Raw genomic sequence first — 16,388 nt, forward strand, 5'->3', positions numbered from 1 at the left:
TCCTCCACCATCACCAGCTACATCATATTCACCCTGACTTCCACTGCTACTTCTGTCACCCCACCACTTCTGCCTGCTTTGCCTCAAACATCATCCCTCCCATCTCTACCATCACCATTTCCATCCCCTTCTCCACCCCTTCCAGTCAGAAATCCATAAAGTGTATTAAGAGCCTGTCCATGTAACACAAATTCTGCTGTAGATTTTCTATTCCAGAGGCACAAGTATTTCTTTATAAAAGGTTGGAAGCTTAAGGACTCCAAGGCAGTTCGGAGATGTAAAGGTCCTTTGAGAGGATCAAATTCCATTCCCAATTTAGGGAAACTGTGTTTCTTACACCCTTGCTTGAAAATGTGCATAATCTAATTTTATACTGTGCTCATTAAACAATAAAAATAAATGGAAACAAAACTTACAAACCTAGTTAGGTATATGAAAGTGTTTGGTGAGTGTGAAGATACTATTTAAGATTTTTCATAATGCTGGGGAGAAAAGCCTTTCCACATTACCTAACTGAAATTTATTCATTCCTGTCTGCAGTATGTATACATCGAACACCTTCTGTGTGCCGGGCACCAACTAGCTCATGTAACAGTTCAAATCAGACCTTCATGCCTATATTTTTCACCTATATTTAGTGAACACCTAATATGCTCCAGGGGTGCTTCTGGGTGGAGGCCCCCAGATATCCAGAAATCTACCAACTTTCCAATAATGTATTAATAAGGGGACAGAGGTCAGGGGATTAAGTTCTCACTCCAGTAAGAACCTGGGGAAACTGTGATGTCTTTTCTCTACTCCTCTGTGCTGTGGCAGTATACCTGGCCAAAAAGAAATGGGGTGGGTTTTCTAGGACAGTGTTTCTCCAACTGTGCTGTGTATACAGATCATCTGGAGATCTTGTTAAAATGCAGATTCTGGTTCAGTAGGTCTGGGGTGGAACCCGAGGTTCTGCCTTTCTAAGAAGAATCCTCGTGCTGCTATTGTTCTGCTTCATGGACCATGATTATGTAAGGTGTTTCCTCTATGCAATGAAAATATCTGGTTATCAGGGACCAGCAGGACCACAAGCTGGACCACAGGTATCTAGCTTCAGGGAGACAAAGCCAAAGATGTAAAATGCCTTGTGTCCATTTGGAATTCTGCCTTCTTGGTCCCAACATTGCTGGTCAAAATCATAAAAATTCTAGCTTCCACCACCTTCAATCCCAGAAGACCAAACTGATCCTGAACAGTAATATGAACCTCTGTCCTGGGTCCCATTCTTATAGACAATATTTTTCTTGAAGACCTATTATGAGTGGGTTCTATGTTAGATGCCAGGGTTGCAGTGGTGAGCAAGGCAAACACAGCCCCTGCCCTGGAGATATCACCTTGGCAAAGGGTCATTTCTGGGCTTTTAGTCCCCATTTGATGGACGGGAGGGAATGCTGGTGCTGGTGGCAAGGGGGTATGTTCCACGTTCCTTCCCCAATTTCTACACAAATTGAGACATTCCCCCCCCCCCAACACATACACCTCCTGCCACCCTTCCCACAGAGTACTGGAATTGCTGAATGCCCACAACCTGGTACACAGTAGACTCACAACCAAACTACTAAATGACCAAACCACACCTTGAAGTGGGTTCTGGAGAAGCAGACATGGAGCAGCAAAGGCAAGAACAGAATCAGGAAATCTCATTCTAGGAATTTATTCAGTTTCCTCAAATGCTAAATGGGAAGAATTTTTTTAAAGATTTATTTATTTATTTTAGAGAGAGAGTACACAAGTGCATGTGATTGGGGGGAGAAGCAGAAGGAGATAACCTCGAGCAGACTCCGTGCCAAGGGCGGAGCGTGACATAAGACTTAATCTCATGGGCTCAGTCTCATGAACCATGAGATCATGACCTGAGCTGAAGTTGAGAAAGGCACTTAACTGACTGAGTCACCCAGGTACCCCTAAAATGGGAAGAATTTTGATACCAGTTTCACAAGGTTGTAATGAAGCTTAAATGAGTGAATATGCATGTACAGAGCTGTGGTAGGCACATATTAGGTGCTCCATAAATGTTAGCAGTCAGTTATATGAGGAAGACATAGTCCTTGCCCTCAGCTTTCAATGTCTGATGGAAGGAAGCCTTTATTATGGCATTCAGATCACCCTGGGATCGATAGAGCATGCGACTCTTGATCTTGGGGTCTTGAGATCAAGCCCCATGGTGGGCAAAGAGATTACTTAGAAAAAAAAAAAAAGCACCTCTCATCCTAGCCTTTTTGTTCCTCCTATTGGGATGCTTCCACCAGCGGTCGGTTTCCCTGCCAAGCTAACCCTTAGGGTTCCTCTAACATGCTATGCCTTTCCACGCGTCTAAGTCTTTGCTCAATCTACTTCCTTTACTTGAAAGACCTTTCATTTGCTTGAACCCTCTCCACTCACAGGAAGGGGGGGGGGGGGCACCTCTGATTTCCCACAAGCTCTTCTGCACTCCTGTCCCAATCCCAGCGTCTGTGTTGGGAAGCAGAGCTATCTGCCTATATTTGCATGGCCAATCAGACCAAGACCTCAAGGGCAAAGGCTTGGTTAGAGTCATCCAAATCATCTAGCACCAGGCCTAGTCCCAGGGAGGAGCTGGCCAGTGTGCGCTGAGGGAACAAAGAAAGACTCAGCAGCCAGGTTTCTCTTTCCATCTCACCTCCTCAGGGAGGCCTTCCTTGATCACCCATTCTCTACACAGTGATTCTCAAACTTCAGCTTATATCAGAAGGACCTGAAGGGTTTGTTAGACACAGGATTTCTGATTCAGTAAGTCTTGGGGTGGGGTGTCCTGAGAATTTGTATTTCTAACAATTCCAATGCTCATCTGCACACTTTGGGAGAGTCAGTGCTTTGCCCCATTACCCGGACTTATCTCTCTCAAGGCATTTATCACTCTGAAATGATATTGCTTGTCTTGTGTCTCCACTGGCTTCCCATCTAAGCTCCATGAGGGTAAGAACTGGGAGCGGTCTTACTCTGCTCTCAGCCCAGCGCCTGATACAGGACTGAATGCATACCCGTGTTCAAAAGAAAGAGATGGATGGACCCCTGGACGAGCGGAGCAGGACGTCTCTGGAAGCCCACTCGCTGGCTCCTTCCTTGCCCTCAACTGATCCTAGTCCCTTGAACCTCGCGCGGCTCCCCGAGTCACCACGGTCCCTTTAAATGTGCGCGGGGACGCCTCGCCCCTCGTCTCCTGCGATCCCTGACAGAGCAGAAAGGGGAAAAAAAAAAAAAAAAAAAACCTTCCTCCAAGCGGGAGGAAACGTCTAGGAGGGGGCGGAGGCGCGGCGGCGGCAGAGGCGCGGCGCCCAGAGCGCAGCGCGCCCGTTGCGGAGCCGGGACCCGGAGCGGACGCGACGCCGGGCGCTGCCCCGGCCGCCGCCCCACGCGCGGCGCACTCGCGCCCCCTCCCCTCCCCGGTCCACGGCCAGCGCGGCCCCGCCCCTGGAGGCTCGAGCCCCGCGCCCCCTCTTGCCCCGCGCTCCGCGCGGAATCGCGAGCAAACGCGACGCCGCGCGCTGCCCCGGCCACCGCCTCGCGCGCTCCGCGCTCGCGCCCCCTCCCCTCCCCGTTCCGCCCCGCCCAGCCCGGAGGCTCGCGCCCCGCGCCCCCACTTGCCCTGCGCGCCGCGCGGAGTCCGGCGCGCGCCGGGGGGCGGGGCGGGCGCCTGGGAGTGCGGGCCCCGCGGGGCGGCCATGGAGTGAGGCGGCGCGCGGACTCGCGCTGGGACGGACAGACTGACTGACCGACGGGCGGCCACGGGCTGCGCGTGCCGGAAGATGAACAGAGCAGGTAGGAGGCTCCGCTCGACCTCTGGCGCCGAGGGACGCGCGCGAGGGGTCCGCGCCAGGCGTTCCAAGTTGGAGCCCACGGGGCGCCTGGAGCTAGCCGCCGAAAATCCCCCGACCTTCCCACTCTGCTCGGCTGCGGCCGAGATATGGGCGGGTCCGGAGTCCCCCCCACCCCTCCGAGGAGGCTGAGACTCATCTGGGGGCCTCTGTCCGAGACGCCCCGCCTGAGGGACGCTCCCTCGGACTCAGCGGGGCCGCACCCTGGCCGCGTACGCGCTCCGCCCGCTCCCACCGCGACCACTGTGTGGGGCACCGCTCGGCGACCAAGAGACGCTCCTTTCGCGAAGGCTACTTGGTCGCGTCCCTGAATCCTCACCCCGGCTCCTCGGGGTTCCCGCCAGGCCCTCGCTGCCCCCTCAGAGACCCCTCCTGGGCCCCGGGGTCTTTCTGCAGCTCTTCCCCACACTGGGGTCTATTTCTGGCCGCTCAGTACCCGGCGGCGCACTCTTAAGACGATGCCTGCCCCCTCGTCTCTCCTAGACCCTGAGACTTCGGAGCTCAGTCCCCGGAGGAGACTAGAAAGCCCTAAATTATCCCTCCCACCCCCCAGGCAGCGCGCTCCCCTCCCTCGCAGCGCCCTGGCCGGGGGCCCTTTTTGTGCCTCCCACAAGGGACCTAACGCCAAGGGGGACTTGCCGAGGCTGAGCCGCACTCCAGGCGTTCACTCCCATCCCTCGAGTCTCTCTGCCTCGTGAATCTGACTCTGCCAGTTCAGGGATTCCGGGAAATCCAGAAAGCGTTTGATCGGGAATACTAGCAGTCCCTTCAGAGGAGTGCCATTTAACGGATTTAGTGACTGAGACTCAGATGGGCGATGCCTGGAACTGTTCCCGGGATTCCTAACTCCATCCACCCCGAGGGCAGAAAGTTCCCTGGAAGAGGCGAGTTTGCGAGGCAACAGACTCAGCTAACTTAATTTCCCTGCCAAGGAGCGATAGTCGCTTTTTTTTCTTTCTCTTTTTAAAATTGAGCAGAAGGCAGCCCTCTCCCGGACCAACACCCTTGTCTGAAGCCATACTCCAAAACACACATCCCTAAAGAAACAGGAAGCCACCATTTTGGCTGTCTTAGAACCATATCCTGCTGCCTTGTGTGTGTGTATGTGTTGTGGGGTTTTTTCTTTTTTAAGTCTTTTTAATGAAAAAAGTCATTGTCTAAAGAGTTAAGTGCAGACAGGAGACATTTGGCTAGACTGATTTGAGAAAGGAGAGCCTCAGGGACTTGGGAGTGTGGAAGCAGCCTTCCTAGGTCCAGGCTTTGTTGTTGCTGGGCATGTGTGATGCCTGGACAGTGAGGGAGTGTGGGTCATGGCATGGGGGTGGGTGGGAGCAGGAGTGCCACTTTGGGAGAGGCTGGAGCAGGGTCCCAGTGCCTAGCACCACTCCTTGGAGGAAGAAGGTCTCCTCCTGCCTGTTTCTGAAAAGAGCCAGGCTAGCTTTTTCCTACACTCCTAATAAAACTCACTTTAAAACAATGGTGAGAGCGATTCCAGTTTTCCCACGTTTCCCTGCTTGAGGCTTGGGCAAGCCCTCCCTTTTCTGAGAAGCTGGGGGATGGAATGAGCCGGAATAAACTGAGAGGCAGGTTTGGTCCCAGGAAATCTTAGCAGTTGCTACTCTTGGGTTTAGCCATCCTGTAACTTGCTTCCAGCATAAACCTGGTTACTTTTTCAGTGTGACGGTAACGATGGGAAGCTCATTTCTGATTTCTGTGTGCCATGCCCTGAACTTCCTGATCATGTAACATAGTGGTTCACAGACTCCATGGCACTGAATTTCGGAACCACCATATACTTAGTTATGTGACCTTGAGGAGGTCACTTCACCTCTGTGCCTCTGTTTCTTCATCTGAAAAATGGGGACAGTATGATCTTTGTCATTGAGTTCTCATGATTAAATAAAGCTTATAAGGTGTCTGGAACAGTGTCTGTCATAAATTACCAATGAATACTGGCTAATATTTACTGGTCACTTACTCTGAACTAGGTGCTGCTTTTAAGTGTTTTACTTCAGTCAATTCAGTTTTCACAGTAACCTTATGAGGTAAGTACTCTTGCTATCCCCATTTTATAGATGGGAAAACTGAGCTGCAGGTCACTGAGCCAAGATAAGATTGAAATACACACTATCCAGCTTGAGAGCTGGCTTTTTTTTATCTAGTGCTAAACGTATAGTAGGTACCCAAGAAATTGTAGCCAACTGAGTTTGTTAGGTGTGTTATGTCTGTTATCTCCTTTGAACTTTTAACATCCTTATAAAAAAAAGGAGGAGTTTATTTCATTTTACCAAGAAAGAAACAGACTCAGAGAAGCAAAGTATCATGGCCGAGATGACACAGACGATGTGTGCCAGAGTTGGGATTGGAGCCCAGGTCTGTCTGAGCCTGGGGCCCATGCCTTTCCCACTTTGTCCCTGTAGTCTTCCCAGTATGTGCCCTGTCATGGATCACCAGACTAGCTTAACAGCAGCCTAATTAGAAATCATCAAGCTTGGCTTGGACATTCCAGCAGGCACCCAGGAATGAAAGTTAAATTAAGATGCAATTGGAAGGTGAAATTGGAAGATAATTACTCCTGGAACATATGGCTATGAGAGTTCCAGGGGGAATATAGTGAACTGCAGCTGAAACAGAGTCAGGGACTGAATAAGGAGATATCAGGGGACACAACAAGAGCCATGAAGAGCCATGAGTTTAAATATGTTGTAGTTGGCCGGAGCAGAAGGCACTTACTAACTGTTTGGTGTGGGGCCCTTGCTCCACAGATGGGGAAACTGAGGCTCAGTGAGGGGAAGGGATTTGCCTAAGGTCACGCCTCTAATTAATGGCCGAGCCAGCAGTGGATCAGAGTTCCTGACTCCCAACCCAGTGCTCCTCCCAATACCCCTTCTCATTTAGCCTCTACATAACTGACAAGGGAGCAGCAGCATGCATGAGTGTGAGTGACAGATATTTAATTAAAATAGAGAAAATATAAACTAGTAATGGGAGCTGGCTGGGAATGATTCCTATCACTAGAAGCTATTAAAAATCTCTTCCTCCTGTCATTGTGGTTCTCCCACTGTCAGTTAACTCTTGGCGTCTTGGCTTAAAGGGTATTCTGCATTTGAGCTATCCTTACCCATAACAAATTGCCAAGAGGTCCTGGGAAGAGAGGTATGAGCCCCCCGGGCTCTGTGATACAGGGAGAAGGAAGTTTCATACCACCGCTAGAGAAACACAGGGGACAGTAGAGGGGCCACCAGCCCCATCCATGCTGAGTTCTGGATAGTCAGAAGGTTCAGCTTCACCCAGAGGAGGAAGCCCCAGCCCTGATTTATCCCATAATCCCCCATCCCTGCCATACTGAACTCTTTATCATACTCCCAGACAGCTTGCCTCTAACTGCCTTTGGGCCTCTGCACATTCTATTCTCCCTATCTGGCATATCCAGCCTCTTTTCTGATTATGAAAATCCACCTTGTCTTTCTACATGTACTCCAGTGCTACCTCTTCCTGTGGGTCTTCTCTATGCAGAATTGATCTGGGACCCAAATAACCTTATACTGAGGATAGGGCAGAATTGATCTGAGACCCAAATAACCTTATACTGAGGATAGGGCAGAATTGATCTGGGACCCAAATAACCTTATTCTGAGGATAGGGGCTCTATCAGATTCCTTTTGGTGAGGGAGGCAGGAAGGGAGCAGAGCTGAAGCTCGCACACAACCTTCATTTTCTTCTTCCCCAGTGTCTCCTCATAATCTCAGGGCCACTGCAGCTCACTCCTGGGCCCTGTTCTTTTCTTTGTTCACACTCATTCACTCAGTGATCTCACTAGGCGCAGGCCTTAAATTCCATCTCTGTGATGGGTACCTCCAGCCAGATCTCTCCCCTGAGAACCCACACTGATCTATCTAGGAGCCCACTTGATGTCTGTCTCCACCTAGGTGTGTGGTAGGAAACTCAGGTTTAGCACGTCCGGTCAGAAATTCTGGCTTTCCCTCCCCAGCACCAGTTGAATTCCTCAGTTCAGTCCCAGTTCAGTTGGTGGTAACTTCACTTCCCCAGTTCCTCTGACAGAAAACTTTGGTTTCGTCCTTGACTTCTCTCCTTTTACACCTTATGTTCAGACTGCCAGCAAATCCTACCAGCTCTGTCTTCGCGTTTAGAATCTGACTCTTCTTTACCACTTCTGCTGCTGCCAACCTGGTCCAAGCCTCTACGGTCTCATCTCTTGCCTAGATTATTGCAAGAGCCTCCTCATGGTTGTCCTTGCATCTGTCCACACCACTTCTACTTATTCTAGCACATTAGCCAGAGTATGCGTGGCCTCCTTCTCCTGGGGGGCGGGGGGTGCTGCAAAATCTGCACCCTCCCTGTGACCTCTCTGATCTCCTCTCCTGCTTCTCCCTGTTGCTTGCTTGCTCATCCCTCCCTTCCAGCCACTTTGGCCCTCCTTGAACACACACCCAAGTCCTGGCTTCCCTCATCTTTCTAGTCTTTGCTCTCAGTGAGGCCTATTGCAATTTAAACTTGGGAAAAAAAAAAAAAAACGCTCCTAATTTTTTCCACAGACTTTTTGATCATCTAACATACAATAATGTAATATGCTTCTCCTTTTTATTGCTTATCTTCCTCTAGTAGAATAAAAGGTTCATCAGGGACAGGGTGTTTGTTTTGTTTATTGATTTGTCCAAAGATTCTAGGTGGGTGCCCTGCACATAGTAGGTGCTCAGTTAATATTTGTTTAATGGGCTCAGATTAATGGAAATTAGATGGGAGCAAATAAAAGCCAGTCATTCACCTTATGGTCAGTTAGTACTTCTGAACCCTGGACCCGGCCTTATTTAAATTTCATACCTGACTAGCTATCTCTGGTTTCTCTGGTCTCAGTTTCCTTGAATTTTACCCTTTTCTGCCTCAGTAGAAGCTGGGAGCCCTGAGTCTCCACTGTAGAAGAAAGCTCAAGGGCAAAAAGGTGAAGGCAGAAGTTCAAGTGACTAGACCGGGAAGCAGGAAACCCACGTTCTACCCGGGTCCTCCTCTAGATTTGCAAAAAACTATATGCCTCGTCTCTGTGTGCCTCAGTTTCCTCATCTTTTCCTGAAGGGTCAGAAACTTTCTGATTCTGGCATCCTTTGATCTCAGAGAGGATGCAGGTGAAACACCCTGAACCTCAGAGCTGGAAGCAGGACATGGACACTAGATACTTGTCATTCCTAAGGGATCCTCTGGGGAAGGCATTTTCTTGCAGGATCACGCCTCAGACACCCACTGTAACCTTTCTTGAGGAGACAGTACCCACAGATCAATAGCTTGATTGGATGAAGGATGGAGTGGGGGTTGGGGTGATGCAGCCAGGGTGATGGTCGTTTTTCATGGCCCAAATGTCCCTTCGTCAGGTCTCATGGCGCTCATGTGAAATACCACCTGCTAAGGATGAGAAATGAGAGTCCCACCCTCAGAGAATAATGTCATTCCAGTGCCTGACACCTGATGTTGGGAGGCTAGTATTATATATCAGTATAAAGCAAGACTTATGTCAAGGGAAGATGTGCGATAGGCAAAGACTGACATTATTAGAATAATAACAGCTTCTCTTTATCGAGTACTTCTACTTGAAGGCCGACTGCTGGGCACTTTTAACATGTATCTTTTAATCTTCGTAACTTCTTGAGAGTAGGTGTTCCTATTGTACCCATTTTACAGATGAAGAAACCGAGGCTCAGTTTCATTGCTTATTAAATAGCAAAGCCAGGATTTGAACTCAGAGCAACCAGGCTCTAAAGGCTGATTCTGTTACTCTACAATGACAGATCAGCTTATGGTTAGCCGTTTAAACTCCACATAGTTGAGTGGGTTTTTGTTGTTGTTGTTGTGTGTGGTAGGGTTTTTTAAAATTTGTTTTGTGCTTTACTAATTTGGACAGATGTTTTTTCTCAATTAGGACATATTTGCTTATGGAAACAAGGAGTTGGAAGTCCATTTATATTTTGAAAACTCTGTGTTATTATCTAGATGTCAGTGGTTGGCCTGGGTATTAATGTAGATGAATGTAGGTATGGGTTAGGGGGTTGGTGCGGTGGATGCTTTAGCCTTTAAAGTCTTGACAGCTGTGTCTTTTCTCCCTTTCTTACTGGCAGCTACCACATTTTACACCTGGCTGTGTTCTAACTGCCAGTCCACACCTCTCCTAATTAGCTGCACACTGGAAAACCAGACCACTAAGGTCATTCATTTATTTGCAGAGTGCAACTAAAGAGACTCTGAAATCAGGCCCCCTCAGGAACAGGGTGCATGGGCACCTGTGTTCTTGCTATTCCAGGCCTTCTTAATTTCCTTTGGAGACTCCTCAGCTGAATTTTATGTAGCTCTGCCAGTTTAGGGGAGATACTTACTTTGGCTTCAGATGTTTTGAAATTGAGGTGCCAATGGAAAAGTCTCACGGAGATGGGCTAAAACTCCCATGAGTTTTAGCACTGTGAGCACTGTGCTGGCCAGCACCATAGCCACCACCCACATGTGGCCACCGAGTAGCTAGAGTATGGCTAATCTGAATTGTGATGTGTTGAAAAATGTAGAATACACATTAGGTTTCAAGGACTTACTTCAAAAAAGAATGTCAAATATTTCTTTAATATTTGTGTATTGATGACATGTTGATCCAGACATGATTCATTGATTATATGATATTAAAATGATGGGGTTTTTTGATATATGGAATTTAAAAAGAAATGGTGTTAAAATTAATTTCATCTGTTTCCTTTTACTTTTTTAATGTGGCTATGAGAAAATTGAAAATTATGTGATAATAAACGTGGCTCACACAGTATCTCTGCCAGAGAGCCCTGAACTATACAGATGGCTGGGATTAGGTGCTGCAAGGGTTTACCTGGGAGTCAAGTGCATGGGGAGAAGAGTTTGCTAACAGACTTCTAGGACCGCTGCTCCACCTCCCTTCTGTCATGATCCAGGTGGGCATTCTGAAGCTGCTCTGTGTCAAACCTAAGCCTTAGTGGGGATGGCCCTGGGAGACAGGGGTGGCTTAGGGGGAGACTTGTGTGTCATCATCTATAGGCAATGGGGAGCCAAGCAGGGCGTTTGAAAGTGAGAAGTCAGGATGGATTGCCTTCCTGGAAAGCTTTATTCCTCACTCTGTCCACAGTGTGGCCAGGGGCTTAGAGGCATGGAGGCATGCTTGTGGCAGGACAGATGAACTTGGAAGTGAGTAGCTACTCCCTGGACCCTTGCATTTGTCCAGATACCTCCCGTCCTGCAAAATACAGCTGAAATTTCACCTTTTCCAGGAGGTCTTCCTCGTTACAGTAACTCTTGCTTCTCTGACTTGTGTTGCATGTACCACATCCTTTATTCTGACACGGTCAGCTAGATCCTCCATATCTGTAAGGCAAGAGACTTTTTGCAAAGATCCATGTTTGAAAATACTATACAGTTTCTCCCATGAAATCTGGATGCCCATAAAATCTGGATGCAGGGCACTTGGCTAGACACCAGTCTTGACGCATGTAGAATTCAGAGGTGACCCTTAGAAGAGTCATGCATCACTGTCACAGACCTTTGGTGTATCATTCTTGAAGGAATGAGATAATGGCTATTTAATAATAACCTTCCAAGGGTCTGCGGCTCTGTCCTCTAATTGTGCTTGTTAGTCTTGCCTCCCTGACTCAACTGCAAGTATTCAACAGAGGTATTCTTCTCTTCTTGACCCTAGAAGACCTTCCCGTCAACAGTTCTATGCATATAGATAGTAGGTATCCAGTGAATTAACTGTAGTATGAGTAGAGTAGTATGAATAGAAGCTCCGTGAGGATCCCAGGGATGGCGACTGTCAAGCTCCGCATTGTCTCATGGGTCCCTGGCAACTAGAAAGCATTTAATACGTGGCATTGGATGAACGATTACAATGATCTGCACACCTTTGTTTGAGGAGTATATCACTGAGTTGAGTTTTGTTAGCTGGACTCTGTATAGAAGGAAGATCTATTCATTTTGTTTACAGAATGAATTATCAGTAGAGGTGAAAGGATTTTAAAGATGGTGGTGGGGGACATAAACCGAAGACAGAACATAGTGGATTGGGCTCACATAGGTTAGAAAACTCTCTTCGGTGCTTTCTTGAAAATACTAAGTAGGACACTCTGGATGGAAATAAGGGTAACTGTAATTTTTGTGTCCTTGTTTTCTCTATTTTCATCCTTCAGATTCACCAAAACCACCAGTTGCTCCCAAGCCAAAGACTGCCAGTCCCCTCACACCAGTGACAGCACCCAAATTCCCTTCATCACCCCGGCCTGATAGTCTCCATAGTCCCAACTCCATGTCTAGGGGGCCAAAACCCCCCATCGCCCCTAAGCCCAGGCTGGCGACCCCCAGTGAGTGGAGAGCCAGTGTGTATGTGATCAACAGCTTGAACAAATGCAGCAATGGGAAGCTGCTCTGTGTTGACAGGGGGCTTTATGAAGAGCACCGGTCCAACTTGGAGTGCTCCGAGTCTGAAGCTGATGAGGATTACATCGTGGTCCCCAAGTCTCCGCCAAAAGAGGATGGACCCAGTGATAGCAGCTCTGCGGAGAATGCAGTAATGGTGCCTCCAGATGCTGCTGGGGGAGAGGATTGCCAGGAGGGAGGCAAGGGGAGTGACCCGGAGGGGATGGGAGCTGCTGAGGACTCGGCAGCCCCAGCCGAGGTAGTGCCGAGTGAAGAGGCTGATGGAGGCACAGCCCCCACTCCTGAGAATGTAGGGGCAGAGGATGGTGCCTGTGACCCGGGGGCAGAGGAGCAGACGTTTACAAGTGAGGAGGAAGAGAAGCTAGTGGAAGAGCACAATGTGTACAACCTGGAGGACAGGGGCCCTTGGGATGGAGAGGCAGTCCTTCCCAGTGATATCCTAACTCACATTGATTTAGAGGCTCCAGCAAATCCGAGTGATGAGCCTGGGCCCCCTGGGACACCCAGGGAGGCAGAAGAGGATGGTGAGGAAGGCTCTGCCAGCACAGAACCAGGGGCTCCAGATGAGTGTGTGAATTCTGACGGGCCCCCTGAGGGGGATGCTGAAGATGATAGCAAGGAACCCACAGAGAATGAGGGCTTGGCCACAGGTGTCCAGGAGGTGGAGATGGCCACAGACAGCCCTGAAGTCTCAGAGGAGAGGGGCGAAGATGCCACAGCCAGTGGTGACCAGAATGACCAGGATGAGCCACATGACCAAAATGAGAAAACGGACCAGGAAGAAATGGCAGCAGTCACCCAGGAGGAGGGAGGGGACCCTCGAGAAGGTGAAGACCTGGTTCAGGATGACCCTGCCGAGGAGAGCTGCCAAATCATTCCTTATGAGAACGATGGCATGGATGACTTTGTGACTTCACTCTCAGGAAGTCCCTACGAGTTATTTCCGACTGAAAGCACCTCTTTCTGTAGCGAGAACTACTCCTCTTTTCCCAAGTCAGCGAAAGACTTAGAGTCACAGCAGGAACCACAGTCTGGAGAATGTGCAGAGCAGGACCCCACTGTTGGAACTTCATGTGACTCTGAGGAGGGCCTCTCTGTCCCTGATGTGGTGGTCATGCCAGAGGATGAGGATGCCATAGATGATGCGCTCACCAACCCCTATGAGATGGGAGTTGACCTGGAGCAAGGGGCTAACCCCGAGGAAGGAGAGAAGCCTGAGACACAGGCTGCATCAGACATGCTGAGTGGTTATGGCACAAAAGAAGAAATGAACTCTGATGCTGAGGGTGGCCTGGTCTCTATCGACAGGAAGAATATCATCACGAGGACCAGGCCCCACTCTGGGAAGGTGGCTGGCTATGTCCCAGAAACCGTCCCAGAAGAAACCGGACCAGAAGCTGGCTCATCAGCTATTGGCATTAGAGGTGGCAACAAGGAGGCAAGAAAGACAGCTCTTTCATTGGAGGGGAAACCGCTGGAAGCCAGCAGGGCCTTGCCAGCAAAGCCCAGAGCCTTCACTTTATACCCCCGGTCATTCTCTGTGGAAGGCCGAGAGATTCCAGTGTCCTTGTACCGGGAGTCAGAGGCATCCAGCTTGGATGACCATAGGATCAAAAGGAAAGATGACAACCTTTCTCTGCCTTGTATGATTGGCTCCTCTGGAAGTTTCTCCCAGAGGAACCACCTTCCATCCAGTGGCACCTCAACACCCTCTTCTGTGGTCGACATCCCACCCCCTTTCGACCTGGCCTGTATCACCAAAAAGCCCATCACAAAGAGCTCTCCCTCCCTGCTGATTGAGAGTGAGCCCCCAGACAAGCACACCAAGAAGAAGAAGTCATCCTTCAAGAGGTTCCTGGCGCTGACGTTTAAAAAGAAATCCGAGAACAAAGTGCATGTGGATGTCAATGTGTCTTCTTCCAGGTCATCTTCAGAATCCAGCTACCATGGGCCTGCCAGGCTTCTGGAAATCGACCGGAGGAGCCTCAGCAACTCCCCGCAGCTTAAGGCTCGGACTGGCAAGCTCCGGGCTTCCGATTCCCCTTCCTCCCTCATCTTCTACAGGGATGGCAAAAGGAAAGGTGTCCCCTTCAGCAGGACGGTGTCCAGAGTGGAGTCCTTCGAAGACCGTTCCCGCCCCCCCTTTCTGCCCTTGCCCCTGACCAAGCCACGGTCCATCTCATTCCCCAACGCCGACACTTCAGACTATGAGAACATCCCAGCCATGAACTCAGACTATGAAAATATTCAGATTCCACCCCGGAGGCCTGCAAGGGCTGGGACATTTACAAAACTGTTTGAAGATCAGAGCAGAGCCCTGTCCACAGCAAATGAAAATGACGGCTATGTGGACATGAGCAGCTTCAACGCCTTTGAGAGCAAACAGCAGAGTGCAGACCAAGAAGCAGAAAGGTACTGTGAAATTACATTTTCTTTGTTCTTGGGCAAGTGTGAGCATCCGAGATTAGGTGTAGGGGACAGAATGGACTTGCTTTTTAGTCTCAGGCTCTGTGTATTTCTAGCTGGGTGACCTGGGGTGAATGGCTTTACCTCTCTGAGCCCAGTTACTACATCTGTGAAATGGGATTCCTGCTGCCTCAAGGCAGTGTTTAAAGAGATCAGAGATGAATGTCTGGGTGAAAGTATTGTCCAAAATGCCAAATACAGTGTAAATGAGAGCATTTGTATTTCCATTATTTGAGAGACATTTCTCATCTAGGTAGATGGGTTTGCTAGTCCCCTCCAGGAAAGTCACCAAGAGAGAAGGTCCTGGTATTGTGCCAAACTAAATATCTTTCACCATCAGGAAAATACCCTAAATTGAAATTGATACCCTTTTACTGTGTAAATATACACTTTATTCAATGGAACTAGAAAAGACAATCTGTTTAAATTGTTTTAAAGAGCAAAGGGTGCCCTGAGCTAAATTTCTGAATAGAAGCCTTGAAGACATACATCCAGGCTGATTTTATTTTACTTTTTTGGACTCATTCACCTTGAACATAAGAGTGAAACACTGAAATTATTGACAACGGTGGGGATTTTCTGACCCCACCCTCCCAAGACCGACTGAATGCCCTTATTGATCATTCCAAGTGGGTAACTGCCAGATCTTGCTGTTCTTGTACCTTGTGGATGCAACTTAAAGGCAATGCAATTCAGCCTCAACCATGTACTCTCTTTGGGAGCACCTGATTGGAATTAATACAAGCAAAAATCGTCGTGATTTTGTTTTTATTTTTTTTAAAGATTTCATTTATTTATTTGACAGAGATCACAAGTAGGCAGAGAGAGAGAGAGGAGGAGGAGGAGGAAGCAGGCTCCCTGCTGAGCACGGAGCCCGATGTGGGACTTGATCCCAGGATCCTGGGATCATGACCTGAGCCGAAGGCAGAGGCTTTAGCCCACTGAGCCACCCAGGCGCCCAGTTGCCGTGATTTTAAAGGACAACCTGATTCTGACCCCTTGTGTGCAGTGACTTCACCCAGTCCCACACAGCTGTTGCTGCTAGGAGTTCCCAGGGCGCCTGCAGTAATGAATAGATAAGATGATTTGCAATTAGCATGAGCTGTCGCTGGAGTGTAGATGCTAGAAGTGTTTAGGTGGTTTATTCTCCTGAGTTTTTTACATGGTTCCCCACCCTGGCTCCATCTTCTCCCTCCCCCAAGTCTGGGTGAGGCCGTTAATTAGTTCTTTCCAGAATGAAAGGGTTTGTTTGCTGGGGCAAAGGTAAACACTAACACTGTTGGAGGGACTGAGTTTAATTTGGAGAGTGTGGACTTGTGCAAACTCTACATGGTTGAGAACTGCACAGCCAATCAGTTCCTTGCATTAATAGTTATCAGCAGGGTTTGACAAGATCCAGACCTAGCTGAGTGTCTCCTAGTGTTAATGAAAATAGAACCGAGCTCTGAAACCAGAATCACCTAGAAAGGATCTCAAAGGGCAGATGGTCAAAGCTCCCGCCCTAACAGGCCTTTCTCTAACTCAGTTTGTACTTGAATTCCTCAAGCCACAGGGAACTCACCACCTCCCAGAGCTGCCTCATCTGTTGCTAGGTATCCT

At 49.0% G+C, this 16,388-nt stretch overlaps 1 protein-coding gene and 1 long non-coding RNA gene across 2 annotated transcripts in view; one reads left to right on the forward strand and one right to left on the reverse strand.

The window, feature by feature from the left end:
- Window positions 1-5,141, reverse strand: part of LOC309873189 — a 29,165-nt gene extending 24,024 nt beyond the window's left edge. Inside the window, exon 1 of the long non-coding RNA XR_014316225.1 lies at window positions 4,512-5,141. This is a non-coding gene — a long non-coding RNA (uncharacterized lncRNA). The remainder of the gene's footprint in view (window positions 1-4,511) is intronic.
- The window catches only part of FGD5 (FYVE, RhoGEF and PH domain containing 5), a 123,341-nt gene continuing 110,305 nt past the window's right edge, over window positions 3,353-16,388 (forward strand). Inside the window, exons 1-2 of the mRNA XM_082747996.1 lie at window positions 3,353-3,816; window positions 12,077-14,735. Coding sequence (XP_082604122.1) covers window positions 3,804-3,816; window positions 12,077-14,735 — 2,672 coding nt within the window. The 5' untranslated portion in view covers window positions 3,353-3,803. The remainder of the gene's footprint in view (window positions 3,817-12,076; window positions 14,736-16,388) is intronic.

This window comes from Mustela nivalis (genome assembly GCF_964662115.1).
Source record: "Mustela nivalis genome assembly, chromosome: 1".
Taxonomy (NCBI): Eukaryota; Metazoa; Chordata; class Mammalia; order Carnivora; family Mustelidae; genus Mustela; species Mustela nivalis.